Here is a 23,760-nt window from a genome sequence, read left to right on the forward strand (position 1 = left end):
GAAGCTTGCTGAACTGGCATAAGAAGCGGCAGTGATAGAGAGCTCTCTGATTGGCTGTTGTCAATAATCCATTGAGTTCAAAATATTCTTTTTCGCTTCAGTTCAGGAAGACCGAAGTAAAGCAGAACTGTTTTAGTGCCAGTTGCAATTTAACTATCAAACAATCAAGTTTAAATGTATATATTAATAAACTGTGTATTGTGGTACAAAACTGCTTAGTCCGATTCATAGTCCACAGAAGCTACACTGCAAACAGGACTGAACTCTGCAGTAAGAAGTAGGGCAGAACGATTTTGAATAAATATCTAATTGCAATTATTTTGACAGGAATTGCGATATGATTATATCCAGGAATTGTCATTTTTACATCATTATTCTCATTTTCATTCGAAAGACATTTAAAATGATGACTGTGTGATATTTGTGCAGATCTGTGAGAAACAAAGATGTTCTCTGCCGTCTGTAGAATAAGATGTACATGGATTAAGACAATAATTTAATCTAAAATAATATTTTGACACACATTTTGGCTTTAACAATTTCGATTGTCGGGCCTGGTAATAAGTAGGTTTTTTAATATTGTTAAATTGGAGAGGGCCACACTGTTAACTTCTAAAGACTTCACCTTATAATCCAGTGCAAACTATTTAACTAATCTGCAATCAGCAGCATTGACTTTAATTAATTATTTTTTGGTTTCAAATAGCCGTCGATTATATTTTTGGGCGGAACCTGGTGTTAGTCTTTAGTGGAGAAGAATAGTATTCTCTTTTTACCACATCATAATACAGTGCTAATGGTGCTTTTCTTGTGTGAGCTGCTCTTCACTCGGTGAGGAAGTGGCCTAAAAGAGAAGTGCTCTGAGCTGCAAGACTTTGTACAGTTTCCCTCTGCAAGTGATGGTGTGAGAATTGATAGTTGTATTAACCCGTACAAACCTGGACTGTGCTCGACTGTGGTCAGTAAATCCTCCACTTCACTTAATGATGATTCCCAGCTATATCTATAATCTGGAAGTCAACACAAATGTGACAAAATTCCATTTTGGGAATTAACTGATATCAGTGTAAATATAGTAGGGGTTCTAAGCTAAACTCTTTAATATTGTACAAAAATTGCAAATTTAAGAGAAATGATGGTTTAAAAAAAATAACTCCTTACCAGCAGATGGGGGTACTGTAGTAACACTGGATAGCAAACTATCCAGTGGCAGGTGACATATATTCAGCAGACATTTGGTTGGATTTGTGATAGCATGGCCACTTTATCTTGGTAAATGTCTGTATTTATGTAGTGCTTTTCTAGACTTGATGACCACACTAAGCTGCTTTACACAACACAGGTTTACCATTCACTCTCACATCTATGTGCGGCACTCTTTGGTCACACATCTATCATACCGTTCACAGGCTGCCAGCAACAGCCATCAGGAGCAACTGGGGCTTATTTGTCTTGCACGTCATCCTTCAACCTTCTGATCGTGTCCTTGTATTATTTGTAGTACAGATGGCGTAGAATATATGGAAAGCAATAATCAATAACTGGTCTGACGTGAGATTTCTGATCAGGTGTGATACAAAAGCAGAACAACAGAAGCCGTGCTGCACTAAAGATGTAGGCAGATAATGGATTAAAATGTTGGAGATTTCCTATCTGATCATCTCTTTCTCTCTCTCTCTATCTCTCTCTATCTCTCTCTCTCTCACTCTCTATGTTCTCAGGTGTAAGCAGCTCAGGATGTCCGCCCACCTCCTCCTCCTCCTCCTCCTCCTCCTCCTCCTCCTCCACTGCCCAGGGCTTCTCCCTCGCTGAGCCAGCCATGACCAGCCAGCACACACATACACACCCCAACTTCAGCTCCATCCACTCCATGGCCGAGCAGCAGCAGGTAAGACGCACACATAACGCTGGTCTACTAAGAGTTTAATAGCACCTGTGTGCACAAACAAAGTCAGAAGTATAAACTCGGATGCGTCCGACTCTTGATAGCAGTAAAGATGCAGGTACTGTGAATCGATGAGAGGAATTTTCTGTCCTTGTTTGCTCCTCTGAAAGATAGATAAATAGTACAAAAAGGATTGTCCTTATCATGGCCCTTTGCATAGATAAGTATCTAAAAACAAAGCAAGTATGTCCCAAAGACCTGATCAAGACTTGAATACAATCCTGAATGAAGTCTACCACTCTGGCGTTTTATGGCAGTTGGCATCCATAATGTTCGATCACTGCCTCCTCTAACTTTTACTATTACACAGGTTTAATGCTCATTTTAGTCATAGTTCTACTCTCCACAGGAGCTTTGTGTGCAGGCCTCGGACTGAACATATGAATCAGAAAATGCTTTGAAGTCAGACGTCACGAATGTTGTTGATTGCCATGGTAATCGCTGCCATCATTGTGTCTACATGGTGGCGTTTGTGGTGCTTTTCTGAGAAGTGCGCTGTCGCCACTGACTCACCAGAAGGTTGAATGGGCAGCAGCAAAGGGCGCCACTGCTGCGTTGGCTCCCAGCGATGTCCAATCCTGGGCAACCCATTACACAACTCTGTACTGTATGTCTTGTAGAATAGAGCAGTGCATTGATTGCCAAGTAGGGAATATGCAGTGCATTCCCGTTACAGCTGGGATACTGATGTGAGTTGCAATGAGCATCGAAAGCTGAATGTCCTGCATCCAAGAAAGAAGGAAAGAAGCAACGACAGAGAACATACAGAGCAGCTATTTATCTCTCCAAAACCTCACATCTATCTGTGGATGTGGAAAAGGTCCATGACCATGTTTCCTCAGGTTGCAGTGGGAGACTAAAGAGCTGTGTTCAGGTTCTTTTGAGTCAAGAAGAGCTGTTGACTCCAACAACGTTGCACCCTGTTACCGCTTATGTTTGTGGTACACTGCATTGCCTGTGTAATACAAACAGCCCGTCTGCTGTTTGTGTTTGTCCTACATCTGCTGCCTCCGATGCAGCACAACCTCACTCCAGTGAAAAGAGTGAGGGCGGCTGCTGCTGCCCTGTCACACCAGTGCAGCAGACTGAGGTGTATGTGACAAACACTGCTAAGTGTAAGGTAAGATCAGTGTTTGTGTCTCCTCAGTGAAGTTGGCCATCGGCTGCCTTCATGGCAGCCCTGGACAGACTGGACATTTCAATCAGCCTTCACATTCTGTGGTGTAAACCTGCATCACATGCAGCACATTAATGTCAGACAGTAGATGACAATGAGAGGAGATATGTTTACATTAAAATGTAAGGAAAAATACACATTTATGTGTGTTTTCCACCCACTGTTGTCAAGCAAATATTGGGAGTTAGATTCAGAGATAAGCAGTAGGTGGCACATAAAGTCCCTGTCACCTCAGAAGGATAAGACGGCAGTGACATAAATAAAGAGCGCCAGTAGATGTTGAAAACACCTGATGTAGCCATTACTTCTGCTATCAGGAGAGATGTTTCAGTCACATGATTTCTGAATGTCCTCTTGTATTCACTGAATCTGTTTCCATTGCATTTGTTCATATCTGTACACCAACTTTTCCACAATCTCCGTCAAGTGTAAAGACTTAAACACATGGTTTAGGTGTTTTTATGCACAAACCAAGAGTGCACATGAAAACATCCTGATGAAAACCCACCTGTTAGACAAACATTAGCTTTTTGTTTCCTCGGAATACAGTCGTTTGTTCACAGGGTGCTTCTTTGTTTGTTTCTCTATGGAAATAAAATGTGGGTTTTTTTCATCCTCTTACTTGCATATGATGTTCATATGCATTGTCATGAAAGGAGGTGGGATGTCATTGATTATGAATTTTTTACCACTTACAAATCGAACCACAGACTATATACTATACATATGTATATATATGTATACATATATATATATATATATGTGTATATATATATATATATATGTATGTGTATATATATGTGTATGTATATGTATATATATATATATATATATATATATATATATGTATATATATGTATGTATATATATGTATATATACACACACACACTGTTTTTGGTTCTAAACATTTTCAAATGTTGCTGTTCTCTGTAGGTGCTGTCTGATATGACCATACTCCAGCGGAGGATCCCCCCCAGTTTCAGAGACCCTGCCAGCGCCCCACTGAGGAAACTCTCTGTTGACCTCATCAAAACTTACAAGCACATCAATGAGGTAACACACACACACACACACACAATTCCTTGTATGAAACAAATACATTGCTGTGTATATACTGAAGAAAAACTAAGGTCAGAGAGAAAATAACACACAGTAGGTGTTGTGGTTGGGGTGGAACCGCTGTCACCCATAACACTGCGGTTGTGATTTGACCTAGTTTTACACACAAACATAGAGAGAGAAAGTTACAGAAGTGGATTTGTGTCTCAATATATTTTCTACATGTAGTTTATTTGTCTTTTACTGTAGCTTTACTTGTATAGACTGCATCCAGGAAACTTAAAGATGTGCTCAGAGTTGCAGAGATGCAACCGGGGAGTTCAACCTTAGAATCCTTTTCAAGACACAGCCTGGAAGTGCATTAGACGATCCGAAGTAATTGTAGTTGTCCAAGCAGAGGACTTCAGGAAAATAAGAGGATGATATTCGGTTGTTTCGCTGATAAAATGCGAGACTAACAGGCTAAACTGAGCTCTTCGGCTATAATCGCGACACAGAATTATCATAAAAGCAGCATGTGGAAGTATGACTCACTAGTTAGCTGATAAGGGAATATCCAAATATCCTATATAGGGGATAGGGTAATATTTATTTTCATTGTTTGTTTGAAAAGTGACCGCTCTAGTGGTACACTGGTGATTGAAGTGTGTTCTGTTGCTGTGTCCATCCACAGGTGTACTATACTAAAAAGAAGCGGCGGGCCCAGCAGGTCCCTCCAGAGGACAGCAGCACCAAGAAGGAGAGGAAAGTCTACAATGATGGTTATGACGACGACAACTACGACTATATTGTGAAAAATGGAGAGAAGTGGCTGGACCGCTATGAGATAGACTCGCTGATTGGGAAGGGCTCCTTCGGACAGGTGAGGTCAACAAAGGTTACTGGGAGGCCTCCGGTGTTTTGTTTCTGTTTTGTCTGTCAGTGTCATGGAATACTGAAGGAAATTAACAACTCGGCAGGTGTTTGTGTTGACACTAGTCTGCTGTTGTCTGTCGACAGGTTGTGAAGGCCTACGACCACCATGAGCAGGAGTGGGTTGCCATAAAGATCATCAAGAACAAAAAGGCATTTCTAAACCAGGCACAGATTGAACTACGCCTGCTGGAGCTCATGAACAAGCATGACACCGAGATGAAATATTACATAGGTAAAGATGCACTTCAGGAGTCACGTGTAGCTCTGTTTATACCTTGCACTGGCTGAAAATTCCAATTTCAAAAGGATCTCAAGTGTTGAGTCGGAGATTTTCTCACTCATTCAGACTGTAAGTTAGCTGCTGGACTAACATGGATTCACCAGGCTGTAGCAGCAGCAAGTTTGGACGATTAACGTCAAACAATGAAAGAAAACAAATGTTATTTCAACTGTTATTTAGCTTTTCCGTCTGAAAAACTTGAATTTCAAAGAAAGTTTAAGTGGAAATGATGTTAATGCAGCTTTTTTACCTTCTTCTCCCTCTGTGTGTGTGTGTGTGTGTGTGTGTGTGTGTGTGTGTGTGTGTGTGTGTGTGTGTGTGTGTGTGTGTGTGTGTGTGTGTGTGTGTGTGTGTGTGTGTGTGTAGTCCACCTGAAGCGTCACTTTATGTTTAGGAACCATCTCTGTTTGGTGTTTGAGTTGCTGAGCTACAACCTCTATGATCTGCTGAGGAACACCAACTTCAGAGGAGTCTCCCTCAACCTCACCAGGAAATTTGCACAGCAGCTCTGTACAGGTGCGAGCACTGAAAACAGCAACATGTCGCTCCTGAAGCCCCTGTCTTGTTGTGAACGTCTGCCCCTGTGTGGCGAAAAGGAGAAACTGCAGGTTTAAGCCATCGTCAAAACAGGACAGAAAAAAAAATGTTGTAGGTCAGATGCCATTCAGTCGGACAAAGGACATCATTTACTAATTAAATATGAAGTGGCGTCGGAATGTCTGAGTTCATGTTCTCATTCACTTTAATGAGAAACTGATGTCACTGCTTGTCAGTATGATGAGGATAGAGATTCTTTGACAGTTTCCCATTAAGTGTGTGAGAGCACTGCACGTCTCCCTGCCAATAAATGCAGGTATATTCCTGCTACAATTCAAATTCAAAACATTTAATATCTTTCAAGACCATCAGTCAGGTCCCTTTCTTTGTACTGCAGTTCAGGCCATTCCACTTACGCTTACAAATACAAAAGTTGATGAATAATAATGACATTTTACTGATATAAAAGCATGTGAGCTATGTGACAGTCACACAACAAATCAGTAACAAAAGTATGAGCCTAATAAAACAATAAATGAACATCTAGAGGAGAGGAGTTGTTGCTGAGGCAGAAATGCTCAAAGACATTCAACAACAATGTGAAATAAGTAAATAAAGCAATAAATATTCCAGGGCTGCAACTTTATTTTTTTTATTTTTATAATGGATTAATCTGTTGGACCGTAAAAATTCAGAAAGTGTTGATCAGTGTTTACCAAACCTAGAAATGAAGATGATCTCGAATGTACACAAACCAAAATGATCCAGTTTTAATGATTTCTTTGTAATTGTTGCAACCCTAAAACATTTAATGGACAACATTAAAAAAGAAAAACAAACAAAAAATTAAAGTCATACAATAAAAAGGAAGTGTGAAGAGGCTTCCGTCCTGAAATTCTCCGCTGCTGTGTCCCAGTGCAGGTGTAGCTCTTTGACTTCTTCTCCTGCTAATTCCATCTATACTTGGGTTGTTGTGTGCCCTCTGCTGGTGTAAATTATAGTTACACTGCTTGTAAGGTCTGGAGGAATTACATATCCACGAAATGAAACATATCATAGATTTAATTCTTTTTTAAATGTTGTTAAATTTGTATTTGTTTCTTAATGGGAATAAATTGACTGACAGTTCACTCACCAGATAATAAATCCAGCCCTGACCATTGTCTCCAGCAGTCAGCTGAGCACAAGGTGTTCTTATGGGGGGAAAACATTTGAATGATGTCTTGTTTGTACACAGCGTTATTATTCCTGGCCACTCCGGAGCTGTCAATCATCCACTGCGACCTGAAACCAGAGAACATCCTGCTGTGTAACCCCAAGAGATCTGCCATCAAGATAGTCGACTTTGGTTCCTCCTGCCAGCTCGGACAGAGGGTGAGCAACTCACTCACTCACACACACACACACAGCTATTCTTCCCAGGACTCTGCATTGTTCTTCCATTCATTTGTACAGCGTGACCCAAACCTAATTCCAGATATTTGGGTTTAGGGTTTATGAATATGTTGGATAAAGAATAGCTCCAATAGATGATCAATTATTAATCGGTCACACAATTAATCCATTTCTTTTCTGATTTTTCAGTTTCTTAAATCACTGAAAAAATTCACTGAATCAAGACATTTTTCAACATTTTATTAAGTTTCATGGACAAAATGGAATCGACAGATCAACTGATGATTAAAAATAAAGCTAAAAACATTAGAAACTGAATACTTTTGAGCTTTGTCGTTTTACAAGACAAAATAAGACACCTCGGCTTCATTAAATGTAGGCGTCTTAAAGACAAAATTAAATATCAATACATTTTTGGAACACACAGATTAATGCATTATGAAACAACTTCTTCCACAGTTGGTGCATAGTGTTTGAACTCCTCTTTGCTCTGTTCTCAGATCTATCAGTACATCCAGAGCAGGTTCTACCGCTCTCCTGAGGTTCTGTTGGGAATGCCGTATGACTTGGCCATCGACATGTGGTCTCTGGGATGCATCCTGGTGGAGATGCACACAGGAGAGCCTCTCTTCAGCGGCTCCAATGAGGTAAAAGTGATACCAGTATAGAAACACGTTGGTGCAGACCCAGTAATTTTTAGGCTGTAGTGAGGATCAACTCACACATTAGCTACAGTTTACTGTGACTACATGTTGTATATTGTGTTTTAGAAGGTCGTGTGGAAATATTAGACTCATATTTTGTGTGTACTTGCTGCAGGTCGACCAGATGAATAAGATTGTGGAGGTCCTGGGAGTCCCTCCCAGCCACATGTTAGATGCAGCTCCTAAAGCCAGGAAGTATTTTGACAAGCTTTCAGACGGCCTGTGGACAGTGAAGAAGAACAAGGACATCAAGAAGGTATTTGATTTCAGTCCCATTTTCATTTTCATTAGAATGGAATTACTCTTGTGTCTTTTATCAGGCAAAACTGAAAAAAAACATAAGCAGGCTAAATGAGGAGAAGTTTTGTGAATTAGAGTGAATGTTACAACCCCTTCTGCAAATTGTAGGTATCCATTTTGTTTGGGAACAGATTTTTCCTGTAGGAAAAGCACAACTGTCCAGAGCCAAAATCTACTTATGTACAGCACATGGATTGTTATGGATTATAATTCATATTTTTTAATGTGATAAAATGTGACTTAGCTAAGGAATCAGTGCAAGCAGTGAAAACAAAAACATTTACACATGGCTGTGCAGTAACACCCTTTGAAGGATCCTGAATTTGACTGTAATGGAACATGTGGTTTTGCAGGAGTATAAGCCCCCAGCCACGCGGCGTCTCCATGAGATTCTAGGTGTGGAGACCGGGGGCCCAGGGGGCAGAAGGGCAGGAGAGCCAGGACACGCCCCGTGCGACTACCTGAAATTTAAAGGTAAACTAACAGCTGTGTGGACTCGCACCGGGGACAAAGGATTGGTGACGTTATTGTATGATTAACGTGGGAAAACTGGTAATACATTCCATATATAGTACATGACTATTTAGACCAATGTCCTACAACTTTCACCCAGGAGCAAAAATCAGTCTTAACCTGACCGATTTTCACCAAGATATTTCCAAACATTGTCCTCATCATCATCCTAACAATCCTCTTTGTGTCTCTTCCAGACTTGATTCTGCGCATGTTGGACTATGACCCTAAAAGCCGCATCACGCCATTCTACGCCCTGCAGCACAATTTCTTCAAGAAGACGACAGATGAAGGAACTAACACCAGTTCATCGACATCCACCTCTCCTGCCATGGACCACTCCCATTCAACCTCCACTACTAGCTCTGTTTCCAGCTCTGGTAAAATACACTCTGAAGATTCATTTGTCCATGACATAATTTACCTCCTTTAGGATCAAGACGCATGTGTGTTGAATGTGCAGTGAAAAGAGAGGACAGAGGGAACTGTGTGTTTCTAGTGTTGTGATTTTCGCCCCTTGGTGTAGACCAGGGGTTCTCAAACTTCTTATACCACCTGAGTATCAACTGCAAAACACACGTTTTCAAATAAACTGTTAAAAAGGTCACCGTGATGAAAATGAGTCTGGGCAGCTGACCGAATGTTGGTCTCTTTTGCTTGCAGGTGGCTCCAGTGGTTCTTCCAATGACAACCGCAACTACCGCTACAGTAACCGCTACTACAACTCTGCTGTTACACATTCAGACTATGAGATGACCAGCCCTCAGGTACACAGACACACACTACTAGGTCCTTTGTACACCAGACATGTTTTTTGTTTTTTAACTTGACCGCACAGGCTGAGCAATGTCAGCTACAGACTTTGTTCCCAATAAGATCATTTGCTCTCTCATCATCCTCCTCTTTCTCACATATACTTCACACACTGATATAGTGAAATTAGATTAAGATGGAGCGAGAGATAAGGTGACTCTGATTATTATTTATTATAATAAAATTATCATGTTTTTTTTAATTGTTTTATTTTCTACGCACTCTGGTCAAAATTCCTCAGCCCCACTCTGATCACATACCCTGATCACCCTGTCACATGGTGCGCGGTTAGATGGTGTTTCACCTCTTGTTTTCTGACACGACTCTCCTCCCCCAGGCTCCCTCCCAGCAGCAGATGAGGATGTGGCCAGGCAGTGATGGTGGAGGTGGGGGTCAGGACCCAGCATACACCCAGTTGCTGCTCCACAAGCCGGCTGCCACCCAGCAACACCAGCGCCACTTCCTGGACGCCGCCCACCACCCCCACCCGACTTACTCCCACCACGGGAATGGTGGGCGTGGCCTGCGGCAGAGCGGACAGACGGGCATCGGTGGAGGGGGGGGCCAACAGGGATCCTCGCCCCAGATGAGTGACAGCATGGATGTGGGCGTGTCCCTAGGGCTGCACCACCTGGGGGCGGTGTCTTCCATGGAGGCCTCTCAGTTTGGCTCAGCCTCCTTGCCCCTTGCTCTGCCAATTGGACTGTCTGCCTTCCGGACTCGGACGGCCCCCACCGCCCCAGGGCCACAAGCCCCGACCCCTGAGGACTACTACCCTGCCTCCAACAACAATAACCCCGCTGCGGGGGGCAGAGGGAGGCCGGACTCAGACGAGGGGCCAGCCAACTCTTGATAAAACCTGAACCATGCCCTAAAGCCATACAATTTTAACTACAACTACTACAACTACACACAAACAGCCAGAGTTCAGAGACAAAGAGTTGAACTTTGTGCTGAAAGAGACAGTTTCTACTGCATGAGAGGAGGAGGAGGAAGGAGGAGGATGCTGGGAAAACTCTCCTTTTATCCGGTTTTAGTTTGTTGTCTTTTTTTGCAACTGTAATTGGAAAAGGAATGATTGTGACAAGTTTGTTTTTATTAATATTATTATTATTGTTGTTTAATATTTGATTTTTTTCTTTCTCGGGTTTGAGGAGTTGTGTGTTCTACTTGGTTGTTGTTTAAGCCTGGAGAGGAGGAGGAGGACGACGAAGAGGAAAGAGAGGAGCCATGCTTTTCCACTGTCAGTGGACAGAGAGCACATGTTCACACTGGTTAGTTTTTGTTTTTTTTTGTTCTTTTTTAGCATTTTTCATAATTTTGCAGCCTTTAGAGGTGAGCAGTCTTAACACACACAAACACACACGCACATACATACATATATATATTATATGTATACATATATATGTATGTATTACCGCTGCATCAAGAAGACAGAAGCTGGTTTCAAAGGGAGAAAACACCAACATATTGTATGTTTGATTCAGGACTCATGGATTCTCTCTCCTGTCTGTGTTCAGCTCACTTTTTCTTTGACTTCGTGTCCTCCCTCTGTTGCTCCCCGCCTGCCTGCTCGTTGTTGCAGAATACGGAGAGAGAGAGGGGGAGGGAGGGAGGTGGAGGGAGGAGAAGGTGACAGGACACTGATGCTGTGCTGGTGCTCATAGGGATCTCCTTCTCCTCCTCATCCTCCTCTTTTCCCCGCTCTATTCTACATCTCCTCCTCCTCCTGTTGTGTTTCTCCTCCAGACAGCTCCTCCTCTCTGTGCTGCTAATCACCATGACAACTGGTCCGGATTGCTGCTAAAGATCCAACACAGATCAATTAAAGAAATAAAAAGAAATAGAAACAGAAATAAAAAAAAAAAACTTTTTAACCCTTCTGCTTAAGAGAAAAGGATAAAGTAAGAACCACTGCATCTCAATGTATTTATTACTATTTAACAAGAAAAAACAAACTGAAAGTAACCCTTTTTTCTGCTCTTCTTTGTTTGGTTGCCTTCTTTCTGCAGGTGAGCTCTGATTGGCTATTGTAACAGTGACAGTAACTGGTGACATGGGAATGCCACCGGTTGTGGGGGCTGGGTGGAGGGGAGGGGTTGGGGCAAAATAAAGTTGGATATATAATAAGAATAAAGAGTATACTTTTGCACACCAAAGTCAAACAAACATCAGATCTCCACTTTTCTTCCTGCTACTGTGATCCAGCTCATGACCTCGTGCGTGTGGTCCAGGTAAAGCTGTGACGCTCCGCCTCACTTCCACCCATTTGGTGTTAATACTTAGTCATTTTGTTCCTTTGGAAGTAGTTGGATTTAGTTAAAACACACAGTGAACATGGAACGCTGGAGTTTTACCGGGTAGGCCTGCTATATATACTCATCAGGGTTCCCAAGGGTCCTTGAAATCCTTTGTGAAAATTGATGTGGGTCATTGAAAGTGCTTGAATTTTGTGCAAGAAAGTGGTTAAGTTAGGTGGCCAATGTACACTGTCTCAGCTGTTGGCGTGAGATTCCAAAAGAGAAGCAAGAGAGAGCAAATTATGTGATGCCTGAGAAATGCAAATTCCAAGATCTCTGGCTTCACTACAGAAAAGGACAAAGACTGACTTGAACCAAGATCCCAAGGACAACCTCTTGGCCAGATGCGGAGCTCGCTGCAAATCAATAAAAGTTGCCCTCCTATCTTAAGCTGTGTCTGCACATTTGGTCCTTGAATTTGAGGGAATTGGTCCTGGAAAGTCCTTGAATTTGATATCAGCCAAGGTGTGGGAACCCTGACTCGTGCTGCAAATGGTAAATTGTCTGTATTGATGGCCACTCAACGTGCTTTACACTTTTGTCATTTATTCACTCATTCACCCACACTGTCATGCATCAAGCTCAAGGTTTAGTGTCTCAGGAACCAAAATCTTCAAACCCAACCCCCACCTTTTCCTGGTATAATCAATTAGATAAACACACAAATGACCTCTGCATTTAACCCATCCCTTTTACACACTAGTAGGGAGGCAATGGGGGATTGGGTGCCTTGCCCAGTGGCACCCCAGCTCTTGACTTCTTTCAGGATTTGAACCAGCAACCTTCCAGTTACGAGCATAATTCCTTTCCTCTTGGCCATGGGCTGCTGGTGAAGAATACTATACTGTGTTCAGTGGTCTGACAATGCGACTCAGGTTTTATCATGTGGCAACAGCTGGTGACGTTATCCATTAGAGTATGAACGTCATGTTGAGTTTTTTGCAAACATCACCATCATCAAACTGGTGTCCACTCATACTGTGCTTTTTTTTTAATCTAAATGGGAACATAATTTATAGGACTGACATGATTATTTGGTGAAGAAGACCTCAAACTTAAGATGGAGACAAATAACACATCAGGGAAATGTTTGCTGAGGTTTTTATAGAGTTAAAATTATGCACATTTTCCCATGAACCCCATTTCAGGAGTCGCCTCCTGGTGGCTATTAAATATATTAATATATCACTATATAATCTGTTTAAACCAGAAGACTGTCTTTTAATATACAGTCTAGACATGTATGGTCCACTGGGTGATTTTCTAACAATATATTTATTAGGTCCCTACAAAATTGATATTCACAAAATATAAAAATAACAAAAAAAGAAAAATATCTAACAGTAAAAAGTAACAGAAATACAAAGAGCATATACATCAAATAAAACATACATTGTTCTCTCATGTTCTTATAATACTGACTATTATAGATACATAGAGTCAGTTTCATTATGTGGAAATAACTAGGTAAATAAGAGCTATTTAAAAAAAAATAAATAAATCGTTCAGAAGCCAGCAGCCTAATTCTAATGCATGGAAAACCCATTGATAGCACCTCTAATTACATTCTATACGTTCTTCCATAGCACTGATAATAATAATATAATATAATAATAATAATAACAACAATAATAATAATCTAATTCTACCTTGACATTAATACACTTTATCTATACTTATTTACAGATTTTACTGAAGTTATAATGTAAATATTTGTCAACATTCATCTGTGATTAATATATATATATATATATATATATATATATATATATATATATATGTATATAAATATATATATATAAAAATAAAAAATTTAAACAGTGAATAACTATGGCCGGGTGTAAATATCCTCCACACCAGCTGGGGGCAGTAATGGGTCTTTACATTGTTTGCCAAACGCCACACAGAACTCGCAGAAGACGAACGATTGTGGACGTTAATTGTGAAGTGGACCGTCAGTGGGGAAGTTTTATTTTTTAAACCTAAAGCCGGCGGGGACACGCAGCGGAAACGTGGCGCACGGAGCTTCTGTTCGTGGGTTTTTACGTCACACATCACGGTAAGAGCTACGTTGACTGACAGGCGCGAATGTGTCCATGTCCTGTGTGTTTAACTCCATTCACGCTGAGCTACGCTAAGTTCACAGTGACAGTGCTGAAATAATATAATGAAGGGGGGCAGCGACAACCTGCCGAGCAAAGTGCTCGTGGCCGGGGACCAGCTTGTCTTACGTGCTGCACGTTCACTGACATCAGATGCGGTTCAAGGAAGTTTGTGGGTCTCAGGCAAAACGGTCCAGGGGGGCTCAATGTGGTGTCTCTGGTGTATTCGAAATTTCCGAGTTCAGGGGGCGTTCCTTGGATTTTTAATTTGGAAGGTCAGAGCCACCTCACACTGCAACAGAGGCAAATGCTGCCATTCCTGATTTAAAAAAAACAAACAACTTGTCTTGCTAACAAATGCTAGCCAGAACTACTTTTTCCTCCATGTTTGTTTGTTTTTATCAGACTTTTCAACTGGAAGTTTGTTTGTTTTTATCAGACTTTTCAACTGGAAAGTGTTTAACTTGCAGGAAACGCCACTCCCCATTCCCAATTCCAAACTCTGGTATAAATGGAATACACCAAAAACCCACAAGGGGAGACTGAAATATTTCAGACTGTGTCTGAAATATTCTCAAAATGTATTAATGTATTGAGGGAGCTGGCAGAAAAAAAGTTATGAAAAAGTCATTTGTGTTCTTGCATATGCAAACGGCCGTGGAAATTGCCTGAGATGTTTTTAACAAAGGCACATGTAGGATTGTGCCTCTGTCGTGTCTGTTACTTAGCAGCCAAAACCAGGGAGATGCTGAGATTACCTATTAATTAATGAAGGAATTAATGCAATTAATTATTTTTTTTACATCTATTCCTAATTTGCATCTCCAGTCCCTAGTTGGAATCTTAATTGGTAAAAAATACATTATTAAAAACTGCAAATGCATGACACTGCAGCACAATATAATACATATATCACAGCACACTCCACCATTTTACAATTATGTCGATTAAAATAGTTTTAGCTAAAAAATGGGTACATCTCTGATTCGATTCAAGCTAACATTTAACATGGTAAGGTATTATATATTGTATATGATATATTTTATTATTTACATTTTTTTAATTAATTGGATTTCATTTCATATTGAATTCCATGTTTGCCTGCCTCTTACAGAAAAGGCTAATTGTCTAAATTAACTATCGCATGTTTTAGTGAGCTGGCATTGTAGATTTATATTCATGGTCTGGTGATGGCAAGAGTGACACTTTTACAAGAAAAAATATGGACTTTTTAAAAACATGAATTGTGTTGATTGGTCATATGGACGGATAGCTGATAATCTAACTGTCTCTCATATCAACATCAACAGGCTCTTGAACACAGACACACCCTGTCTGTCCACAGCTACTTTACCCTCAGGGTAGGAATCATCAAATACCTCAGAGGGTTAAGACTAAATTATAAAATTATTATTGATACATTTCAAAGCAGCATACAAAAGCTGTGTATTAATAATATAGTGAAGTGACTTAAGTTGTTTTATTAATATAAAGGAAACCAGGAAAAGACTTCAGACTATCAGTAGTGCCGTGCAGCCATTATGTGTATTCTTTATATTGTGCGTATTTAGCATTGGCATATTTAGAAACTATGTAGCCTTCAGTTAACATCAAAATGGTCTAAAATGGCCGCCTTTGTAGAGCTCACTCAGTTCCTGTACATAATGGTAATTCATCCAATCATTGTATACTTATAAATAATAAATGATCATATTATTTTACACATTATACTACTATTATGTTATTTTATATACAAGTGATAGGTCAAGAGGGACCTCTGCCCCCCTAAAGCAAGAAGTGTAAAGAAGGAGAATTCTTTTATCTTCAGTTATACTCAAATGAGGCAAACTATGATTTGTAAATTTTGATTAAGTGATTGATTAAATGTTATGTTTTTTCCCCACTCAGCCAATGAGAACTGTTGCAGTCCTTGGAGGGGGGATTGGGGGTTTGGCCACAGCTTACTATCTGTGCAAAAGCCCCCAGATTACGAAGGTAAAACACACACAAATCCTGAATTTACTTTTTTCCCTGTTCCCAGCCAATATTTTCTATATATATGTATACACACATATATATATGTATATATATGTGTATATGTATATATATATATATATATGTATATGTATATATATATATATATATATATATATATATATATACATATACATATATATGTATATATACACACACACACACACACGAGTATGTAATGAGGATACACTCAGTATTTGCTTTGCAGGCAAAATTCTTGTTTTAATTGTGGAAAGAAAAATGAAAAAAAAACCTCAAAGAAGAAACATAACAAGGCTTAACGAGCTCTGTGGCTCCACCTGTGCATACTTGATTGCAGTGAATAGTGTTTAGTTTTGTCTAATTAAGAGTTTCAGTTAATTCTTCAGTTTGTGTGTATCCATGGCCACAAGTACAAGTAAGTTTTTTGTTGTCAACATGTTTTGTTGCTGTTGGCGAAGTTTTAAGGCAATTAAGAGTTGACGTTGTAGAAAATATAATTTACTTCTCATTTAACACTGTTTGTCTCCTATAAAAATGTGGTTTAGTCTCACTTGAGGTAAATGTTAAGTAGCATATCTTGTGTTTTCCTCTCATTTTTATCTAGTATTACAAAATAAATCTTTGTGCATTTTTTGAATCTACAGTTCAGTTCATAATATTCCTGTCTCCTGTGTCCTGACTAGATTTTCTAACCCTGATCACTTCATCACAGATTTTATTTACACTTTTTAATTCTTCTGAGAGCTCCACAAGTTTGTTGTTTTTCTACCTCCAGGTCATTGTTTTGGAGTCCAGCAGCCGTCTCGGAGGTTGGCTCTGGTCCACCAGGAGGTCAGACGGTGCCGTGTTTGAACATGGACCCAGAGGAATCCGACCTGCTGGGGCAGTGGGACGCAACACACTCAATATGGTGAGTTTTACAATGGAAACAAGGTGTGTGTGTGTGTGTGTGTGTGTGTGTGTGAGGAGTGTGTTCATATTTAAACGACTCATTAATGATCATTTTACACTGAAGATTCATATAAACACATACATGTCTGTGTAGGTGGAAGACCTGGGTCTTGCGGCGGAGCTTCTTCCCATCACCTACAGTCATGTTGCCGCCAAGAACAGGTATCTGTACGTGAAGGGAAAGCTTCACAGGATGCCATCAGGAATCAGGTCAGACTCTGCTCCTCCATTTTGTGTTTTGATCAATAAATAAACTTAAATAAGCTGTTAACTTTCTTTTAGAACTAGTTTTCATGTGATTGTTTTGTTTTTGAGCCAGTGCTGCGCTCGTTGAAATCCTCTCTATCTTTGTTTCAGCGGACTTCTGCGGACTGTCCCGCCTTTCTCTCGTCCGCTCCTGTTGAGTGTTGCCAAGGAGATACTGGTGAAGAAAAGCAAAAAGGACGATGAGTCCATCCATTCATTTGTTTCCCGGAGACTTGGACAGGAGGTGATATATCTATAAACAATTCACCTGAGTGACAGCAGACACATCTGTACAATCCGACTCGTTAAAATCATAATTTTGTTCTTGCAAATTGTCAAACTGTCTCTGTGTATTTGAATAAAGGGCATGGTCAACAGATCTGATCAAATGTGGTCTCATCCAGTACACATTTTAAAGCCAGGGTTATTTTAATTATAGTCTTTCTCTGTCTTTGTGTGTGTGTGTGTGTCCAGCTGGCAGACATCGCTGTGGACAGTCTGTGCCGTGGTGTCTTTGCAGGCGATTGCAGGAAGTTGAGTGTGCGCTCTTGTTTTCCACCGCTGTACAACGCAGAGCAGCGCAGAGGTTCCCTGACACTGGGCATGTTGTTGGGCTCAGGTACACACTTCACTCTCTCATTTAAAGATACGTAAACGTCCTCCTGAGAATCCAGTGTTTGGATTGTCCGCTCTGGACTCCTGTGGAAACATGGCCGACTCTGGGAACGAGGACAGAAATGGTTATAAAAAAGACAGGCACTGAACTTCAGGTGTTTATAAACTAAAGGAAACATCATCACAAATATTCATTACACTCCTCCTGAATTAGAAAGACCATACAATTAAAGCTATAGTCAATAATATGACTGATCGTGTTTATCACTGGATTTTGTTGCCTGTGACATTCCCTAAACTTGAAGCCCACTTGAAGGGTCAGATTTTTAACTTCTGACTACAACTGGAAAACGATGACGTGACCGTCTTAGTCATACTAATTGTAATCTGTGTGCTGATGTCTCACTGAAGCTGTCCATGTAAAAACCTGCAGGTCCCTCTCCTGTCGTGGTCTCTGGTCCTCTGGCTCAGCGGTCTCTGAAAGAATCGTGGGCTCAGTGGTCCCTGAAGAGGGGAGTAGAGTCTCTCCCAGAATCCATCAGTGACTACCTTCAACAGAGTGGCAAAGTGGAGCTTCACAGAGACGCAGCTGTTCAGCGCATCTGTCCCTCAGCCGCTGGTTGGAAGGTCAGTAACCTGGTTTCCAAGGATAGGGATAGTACATTATTTAATTTTAAAAAATCAGTAAAGGAAAATGAATATGTGTGTTTCCATCAGCTGCTGTAAAATGACCTTTGGTGGCGTAAGCAGGTCACCACCATAAACACAGTCCAAAGTCCTCTGGTTGCAGCTGTTCACTGATGTCACACTGGTGTCCACTCCTATGTGCTGTGCTTTATTGTCTATTTTCTTCTAAATGGGATTTACATTTTTTAATTTTCCTCTATTGAAGAAAAACTGAAATTAGGGATTAAGACCATTAATGCTTTAGGAAAAGTTTTACCCACTTACGTTATAAATGAAGTGGGACATTAAAGCTAATTTTCATTCAAACAATTATATTTGCAACTGGTGGAGTCACCCACTGTTGGCTAACGTCTACTACCAACTATGTCCACTTTTTATATAAAGTACAGACAGATCTCGGAAGACGGATTGAAGGTGCAACTTGAAGACGGAAATAAAGAGCGCCAAGCCAGATCAAAAAAGTACTTTATCAGAAAGCGTGTTGTCTGTTTATTGTAGTAATATTTGCTCCTTTGCTTCTTCTTCTGTTTCCTGCTCTCCTGCCGTTTCCATGACTTCACTGCAGTGAAATGTAGAAGCTCAAGTGGAGTGATGTTTTGGTCAAATGATTTCTAAAGGTCATCTGGTATATTGTGTGTGTGTGTGTGTGTGTGTGTGTGTGTGTGTGTGTGTGTGTGTTGGTGTAGATCCATTTGGAGAATGGCGTTGTATCTGCTGATCACATCTTCTCTGCCCTTCCTGCCAAAGGTAAGTGGTGGTGGCTCTCAGGTCAGGAGGGAGATGAGTGGATTGTTTCCTATGCTTCACCCTTCCTGCCTCCTGTTTTACAAAGTACACATACACCAGGGCTTCTTGTCACTACCTGATCTGTACTTGAAACCTGCTTTGTTCCAACCATAAGCCCCAAAGTAGCTGCACTCTCACACTTCCCAAAGTTTTGACCGTGGCCCTCTGGTGGGCTTTGGAGGTATTGCAAGTGGGTGTTAGACAGGGCTAACTAATAACTTGAAACACACTGTATTCTTTGCTCTGATGGGGGAAAAAAACCTAAATTTATTCACATTTAAGTGATACATGTTTATTATTATTTATCCCTTTTTATGTAGTTTATTTACAAACAATATGTAAGGGATCTCAGTTATGACACTGTCAGTTTTGAACGCTGTTGAGATCAAATGATTTGATTTTGATTTGTAAGTAGGACAAAATCATTATATTTCAATGTTTAGTGCTTGCTTAAGTTTAAATCCAGGAGCGGGGCCTCAAACATCTGAATTTCAAATTGAGATTGTAAAATTCTTCTCAGTACTTTAAGTGTCAAATAAAATTGTGCCAAAAATGTTTTCGAATAAATAAATCTGCAATAATACAATAAGAACATCATTCTTGTTTTTACACCTTTGCCTCATATAAAGTAATCATGTTTCCTCTGTGTCCCACCTCCAGCCCTCTCCTCTGCACTGCCGTCCTCCTGTCAACCTCTCATTCAAGAGCTGCAGGACATCGCCACGGTAACGGTCGCTGTGGTAAATCTGGAGTACGACGGTTCCATCCTGCCTGTGATGGTAAGAACGCCACACACACGTGCTTTGTCTTCTTCATGACAAAAATCTTTGCTAATCAACACGGAGCTTTAACAAATCCTGCCAGTTCCATTCTCTGCTATTCCTCATACTGAGCGTCATGAAGATGAAACACTGATCCAACCTTCTCTGTGACTGTGTGGTCAGGGTTTCGGTCACCTGCTTCCATCGTCGGAGGATCCGGCTTTGCTTGGTGTCGTCTATGACTCTGTTCCCTTCCCTGAACACAACAGAAGTGACGGACAGACCACAAGACTGACGGTACACACACACACATACACACACCCATTCTTAGACAGTATTTAACTTTAATATGAGGAGTAAGACGCGGTTTTAAAGTTGTGATGACCAGCCAAGATGTCCTCACATGCTGAAAATGTGCAGTCAGCACATATTGTGCGGGGCAAATTGGAGGCATGCTCACATTCGTCTGTACAAGGTATTTGCGGACGACCGCAGCAATCAGAAAAAAACTATGACCCAGCCCTTGACTTTTAGTTCACTCATATTTCCTTGCTTACCAAAGTTATTATTACCAAGGAAATTAGAAATTAAAAATGCTATATTCCCTCCACATTTACTGCTATTAACTTATTATGACCTGTCCTCCAGGTGATGATGGGCGGAGCCTGGTTCCAGGAAGAGTTTGGGCCTCCAGAGATGGTAACAGAGGAGCGACTCTTGGAGAGAGCCACGGACGCAGTGAGCTTCCACCTGGGAGTCAACAGCTCACCCTGCTGGAGTCTGGTGTCAGTGCATAGGGTAAAACCAAATGGGACATTCAGACTTCAAACAAAAGTACACTCACCCGCCACTTTATTAGGTACAGGGGGCACATAGATTCAAGATTCAAAGTGTTTATTGTCATATGCACAGTAAAGAAACACGTTTCCCTGTACAATGAAATTCTTACTTTGCTGTCCACTCAAAAACACCAGCATAAAGTAGAAAAGAAATGCTTTTGTAAAATAGTATAAATATACATAAGGAAAATATAAATATAAATATTACCAAACAAAAACAACTAAATATATATATGCATGAAATAAGTGTAAACGTATGCATATATACAAGAAGAAGAACTGTACATAAAGTGAACACTGGTTGTGCAATTTGATGCTGTGCAAACAGATTTAAAGTGACATGTGTCAGGTTTAAAGTGACGGTAACAGATTAAGTGACAGTGTAACCAGGTGACAAGATTATTGTAGTCCTGTTCAGCTGTTAAGGATTCTGATGGCAGTGGGGTAAAAAGAGTTCCTTAGACGTCTGGTCCTGCATTTGGCACTCCTGTACCTCCGTCCTGAGGGCAGGAGTGTAAACAGTCCATGTTGTGGGTGGGTGCTGTCCTTTAGTATAGTAGAGTATCAGGAGTATCAGACAGTGGGGTCCTCTACTGCTGTAACCCTGTAAGAGATGGTCTTCTGTGAACCTTGTAACAACTGGTTATTTGGGTGACCATTGCCTTTATTTAGATCCAATCTGGCAGTTCCCCTCAGACATCACAGAACGGCTGCTCACTGGGTATTTTGCTTTTTCTGACCACTCTCTGTAAACTCTAATCCCAGTAGATTATCACCCCTGCCGTGTAAAAGTCAAAAGTTAAATTCCTTGTTCTGATGCTGTCTGGTCTTTAGTAGGTCGTCTTGACCATTTCTGCAGGTGATTATCTGATTAATAAGCATTTAAGCAAGTGTACCTAATAAAGTGTCCGTCTTTATTGCACATCAGAACGAAACAGAGAGCGAAAACCAAGCTGTTTACTGCATCTCGACTTGATTGTGGTTGAAACCGTGTCAAACTCTTTGCTGTTGTCTCTTGTCAGGACTGTATACCTCAGTACTATGAAGGACACCACAGGAGAGTTGGTGAGTACTGATGTTCATGTTGCATCCAAAGATGATTTATTAACAAGGTGCAGTGAAACATTTTAACGTGTGTGTGTGTGTTCACAGAGTCCATGCGTAGCTTCATAAAGAAGAACGAGCTCCCACTGTCTCTGGTCGGTGCCTGCTATGACGGCGTGTCAGTGAATGATGTCATCTTCAGTGGACGGACCGCTGTGCAGGAGTTGCTGGAGATGAAACACTGATCCAACAACGTGGATGTTTATCTATGTTAAGATAATCAGGCTGAATTGACTCGTGCCTGACTTATTTTTTTATTTATTTCAGAGATGTGTGGACACACAAGAACGAGTTCAGCCAAATCCGCAAAAGTTTTGTATCATATCGGCTTTTTATCGAGGATATTTGGAGCCTTTAAACGCTATTCTTTGGAATACACATTCTCAAAACACCACCATTTTCGTGTATATAGCCAATGGGAAAATAATGTCATATCCCCCACCTCTCCAACCTAACCCTTAACCACGCTAGCTTTATTCACATACACCAAGGTGTCACCTACAGGCCTGGCATATACTACAGCATTAAGAGTCATTTGGGGAGTTTTTTTTCCAATTCTGGTTTTCAAAATGGAGGAAAATTCCATCTTCTGTAATTTCCCGCCAATAGCTTCTGTTTCTGAAATTTCCCTATGGAGGATCAATAAAGGTATGTGTTACCTTAAATGTCTCCCACTTAAAAAGTGAATTGTTTCACAAATATGACGAGAACACAAGAACACCAGCAGCCGTCATCTTTCTAACCCTAACACCTCTCCTTCCTTTCTCGCAGGAACTGGAAAGACACTTTATTCTATACTTGTGCGAACTGCAGCTACTTCCTGTCAAAACAAGTTATGGCAGTTTTGGGGGATATTAAATTAAAAAGGTGTTCTATTTTGTTTTAGTAGTTATTCTGATAAAATGAATGCACACTAGGGGTTTGTACTTTAATTTTCATTTTATGGCAGTCGACAACTGCCACTGTTGTAAAACAATAGCAGAAACAGGAAGTACGAAGACTGCACTTTCACACATGCATGGAAGAAAGAAAAAAAAAAAGATTTCCCTTATGTGGTGACTCAGCCTGTCACATTACACAGATAAGCTAAATAAGATAAAATCACCGTTAGTAAACTAAAATGCTGTTACTGCAGCGGTGTCTGCAAGTGTGGCATGAAATTTGCCAAATGTTTCTATAGTTTGTGCTATTTAAAAGTGTTTGACTTGTGTTCCTTTGGCATATCCAAAATGCAGTGTAAATCAAAAAGTTACATTCTTCGTATGTAAATAAAGCGCTGCCATTGAAACCTATTTTTTCCCCATCTCCACTATAACATTAAATCTTGTGTTCCACATTGTTATGCTTCTAATTTTAAGTCCTGGCCTCATTTGGACCCACTTTCCTCCGTATGGCACAGGTGTGGTGTCATTTTCTTGGTAATCCAGCAGGTGGCAGTGTTCTATTTTGACCAAGAATGATGTTGGTTTCAAAGAATATTCATTTAAGGTGAAAAATAACTTATTTAATTGCTATTTATACAGATTTTTGCACTTAAGGCGACGAGAGGGAGTAAGTGACACCATATGAAACATCTCAAACACACACACTCTGACCGGGGCCTGTGTTGAACAGACAAAGTTAGGCTTTTGCTCACTTTGAAGCCAGAACTAAAGGTAATAGAACTTAGGTTTCAATGAGAGATAATTTTACACATGAGGGAAATTAAACCATA

At 40.6% G+C, this 23,760-nt stretch overlaps 2 protein-coding genes across 3 annotated transcripts in view; both read left to right on the forward strand.

The window, feature by feature from the left end:
* The window catches only part of dyrk1b (dual-specificity tyrosine-(Y)-phosphorylation regulated kinase 1B), a 41,990-nt gene extending 29,661 nt beyond the window's left edge, over positions 1-12,329 (forward strand). For both annotated transcript variants that reach the window (XM_058646750.1, XM_058646749.1), the window contains exons 2-13: positions 1,722-1,888; positions 4,057-4,176; positions 4,856-5,044; positions 5,182-5,329; positions 5,744-5,893; positions 7,152-7,288; positions 7,810-7,956; positions 8,129-8,269; positions 8,667-8,787; positions 9,024-9,206; positions 9,490-9,593; positions 9,977-12,329. In XM_058646750.1, coding sequence (XP_058502733.1) covers positions 1,820-1,888; positions 4,057-4,176; positions 4,856-5,044; positions 5,182-5,329; positions 5,744-5,893; positions 7,152-7,288; positions 7,810-7,956; positions 8,129-8,269; positions 8,667-8,787; positions 9,024-9,206; positions 9,490-9,593; positions 9,977-10,492 — 2,025 coding nt within the window. In that variant the 5' untranslated portion in view covers positions 1,722-1,819 and the 3' untranslated portion in view covers positions 10,493-12,329. The remainder of the gene's footprint in view (positions 1-1,721; positions 1,889-4,056; positions 4,177-4,855; positions 5,045-5,181; positions 5,330-5,743; positions 5,894-7,151; positions 7,289-7,809; positions 7,957-8,128; positions 8,270-8,666; positions 8,788-9,023; positions 9,207-9,489; positions 9,594-9,976) is intronic.
* A 1,520-nt stretch (positions 12,330-13,849) lies between these two features.
* Positions 13,850-23,382, forward strand: ppox (protoporphyrinogen oxidase). The gene is made up of 13 exons (XM_058648208.1): positions 13,850-13,998; positions 15,950-16,036; positions 16,833-16,967; positions 17,103-17,218; positions 17,366-17,498; positions 17,729-17,873; positions 18,303-18,496; positions 19,243-19,303; positions 20,003-20,121; positions 20,287-20,400; positions 20,752-20,901; positions 21,965-22,007; positions 22,095-23,382. The coding sequence occupies exons 2-13, from the start codon at positions 15,953-15,955 to the stop codon at positions 22,229-22,231; spliced, it is 1,431 nt and encodes a 476-aa protein (XP_058504191.1). The 5' UTR covers positions 13,850-13,998; positions 15,950-15,952; the 3' UTR covers positions 22,232-23,382.
* Positions 23,383-23,760: the final 378 nt, after the last annotated feature.

The sequence above is a fragment of the Solea solea genome, chromosome 13 (genome assembly GCF_958295425.1).
Source record: "Solea solea chromosome 13, fSolSol10.1, whole genome shotgun sequence".
NCBI lineage: Eukaryota > Metazoa > Chordata > Actinopteri > Pleuronectiformes > Soleidae > Solea > Solea solea.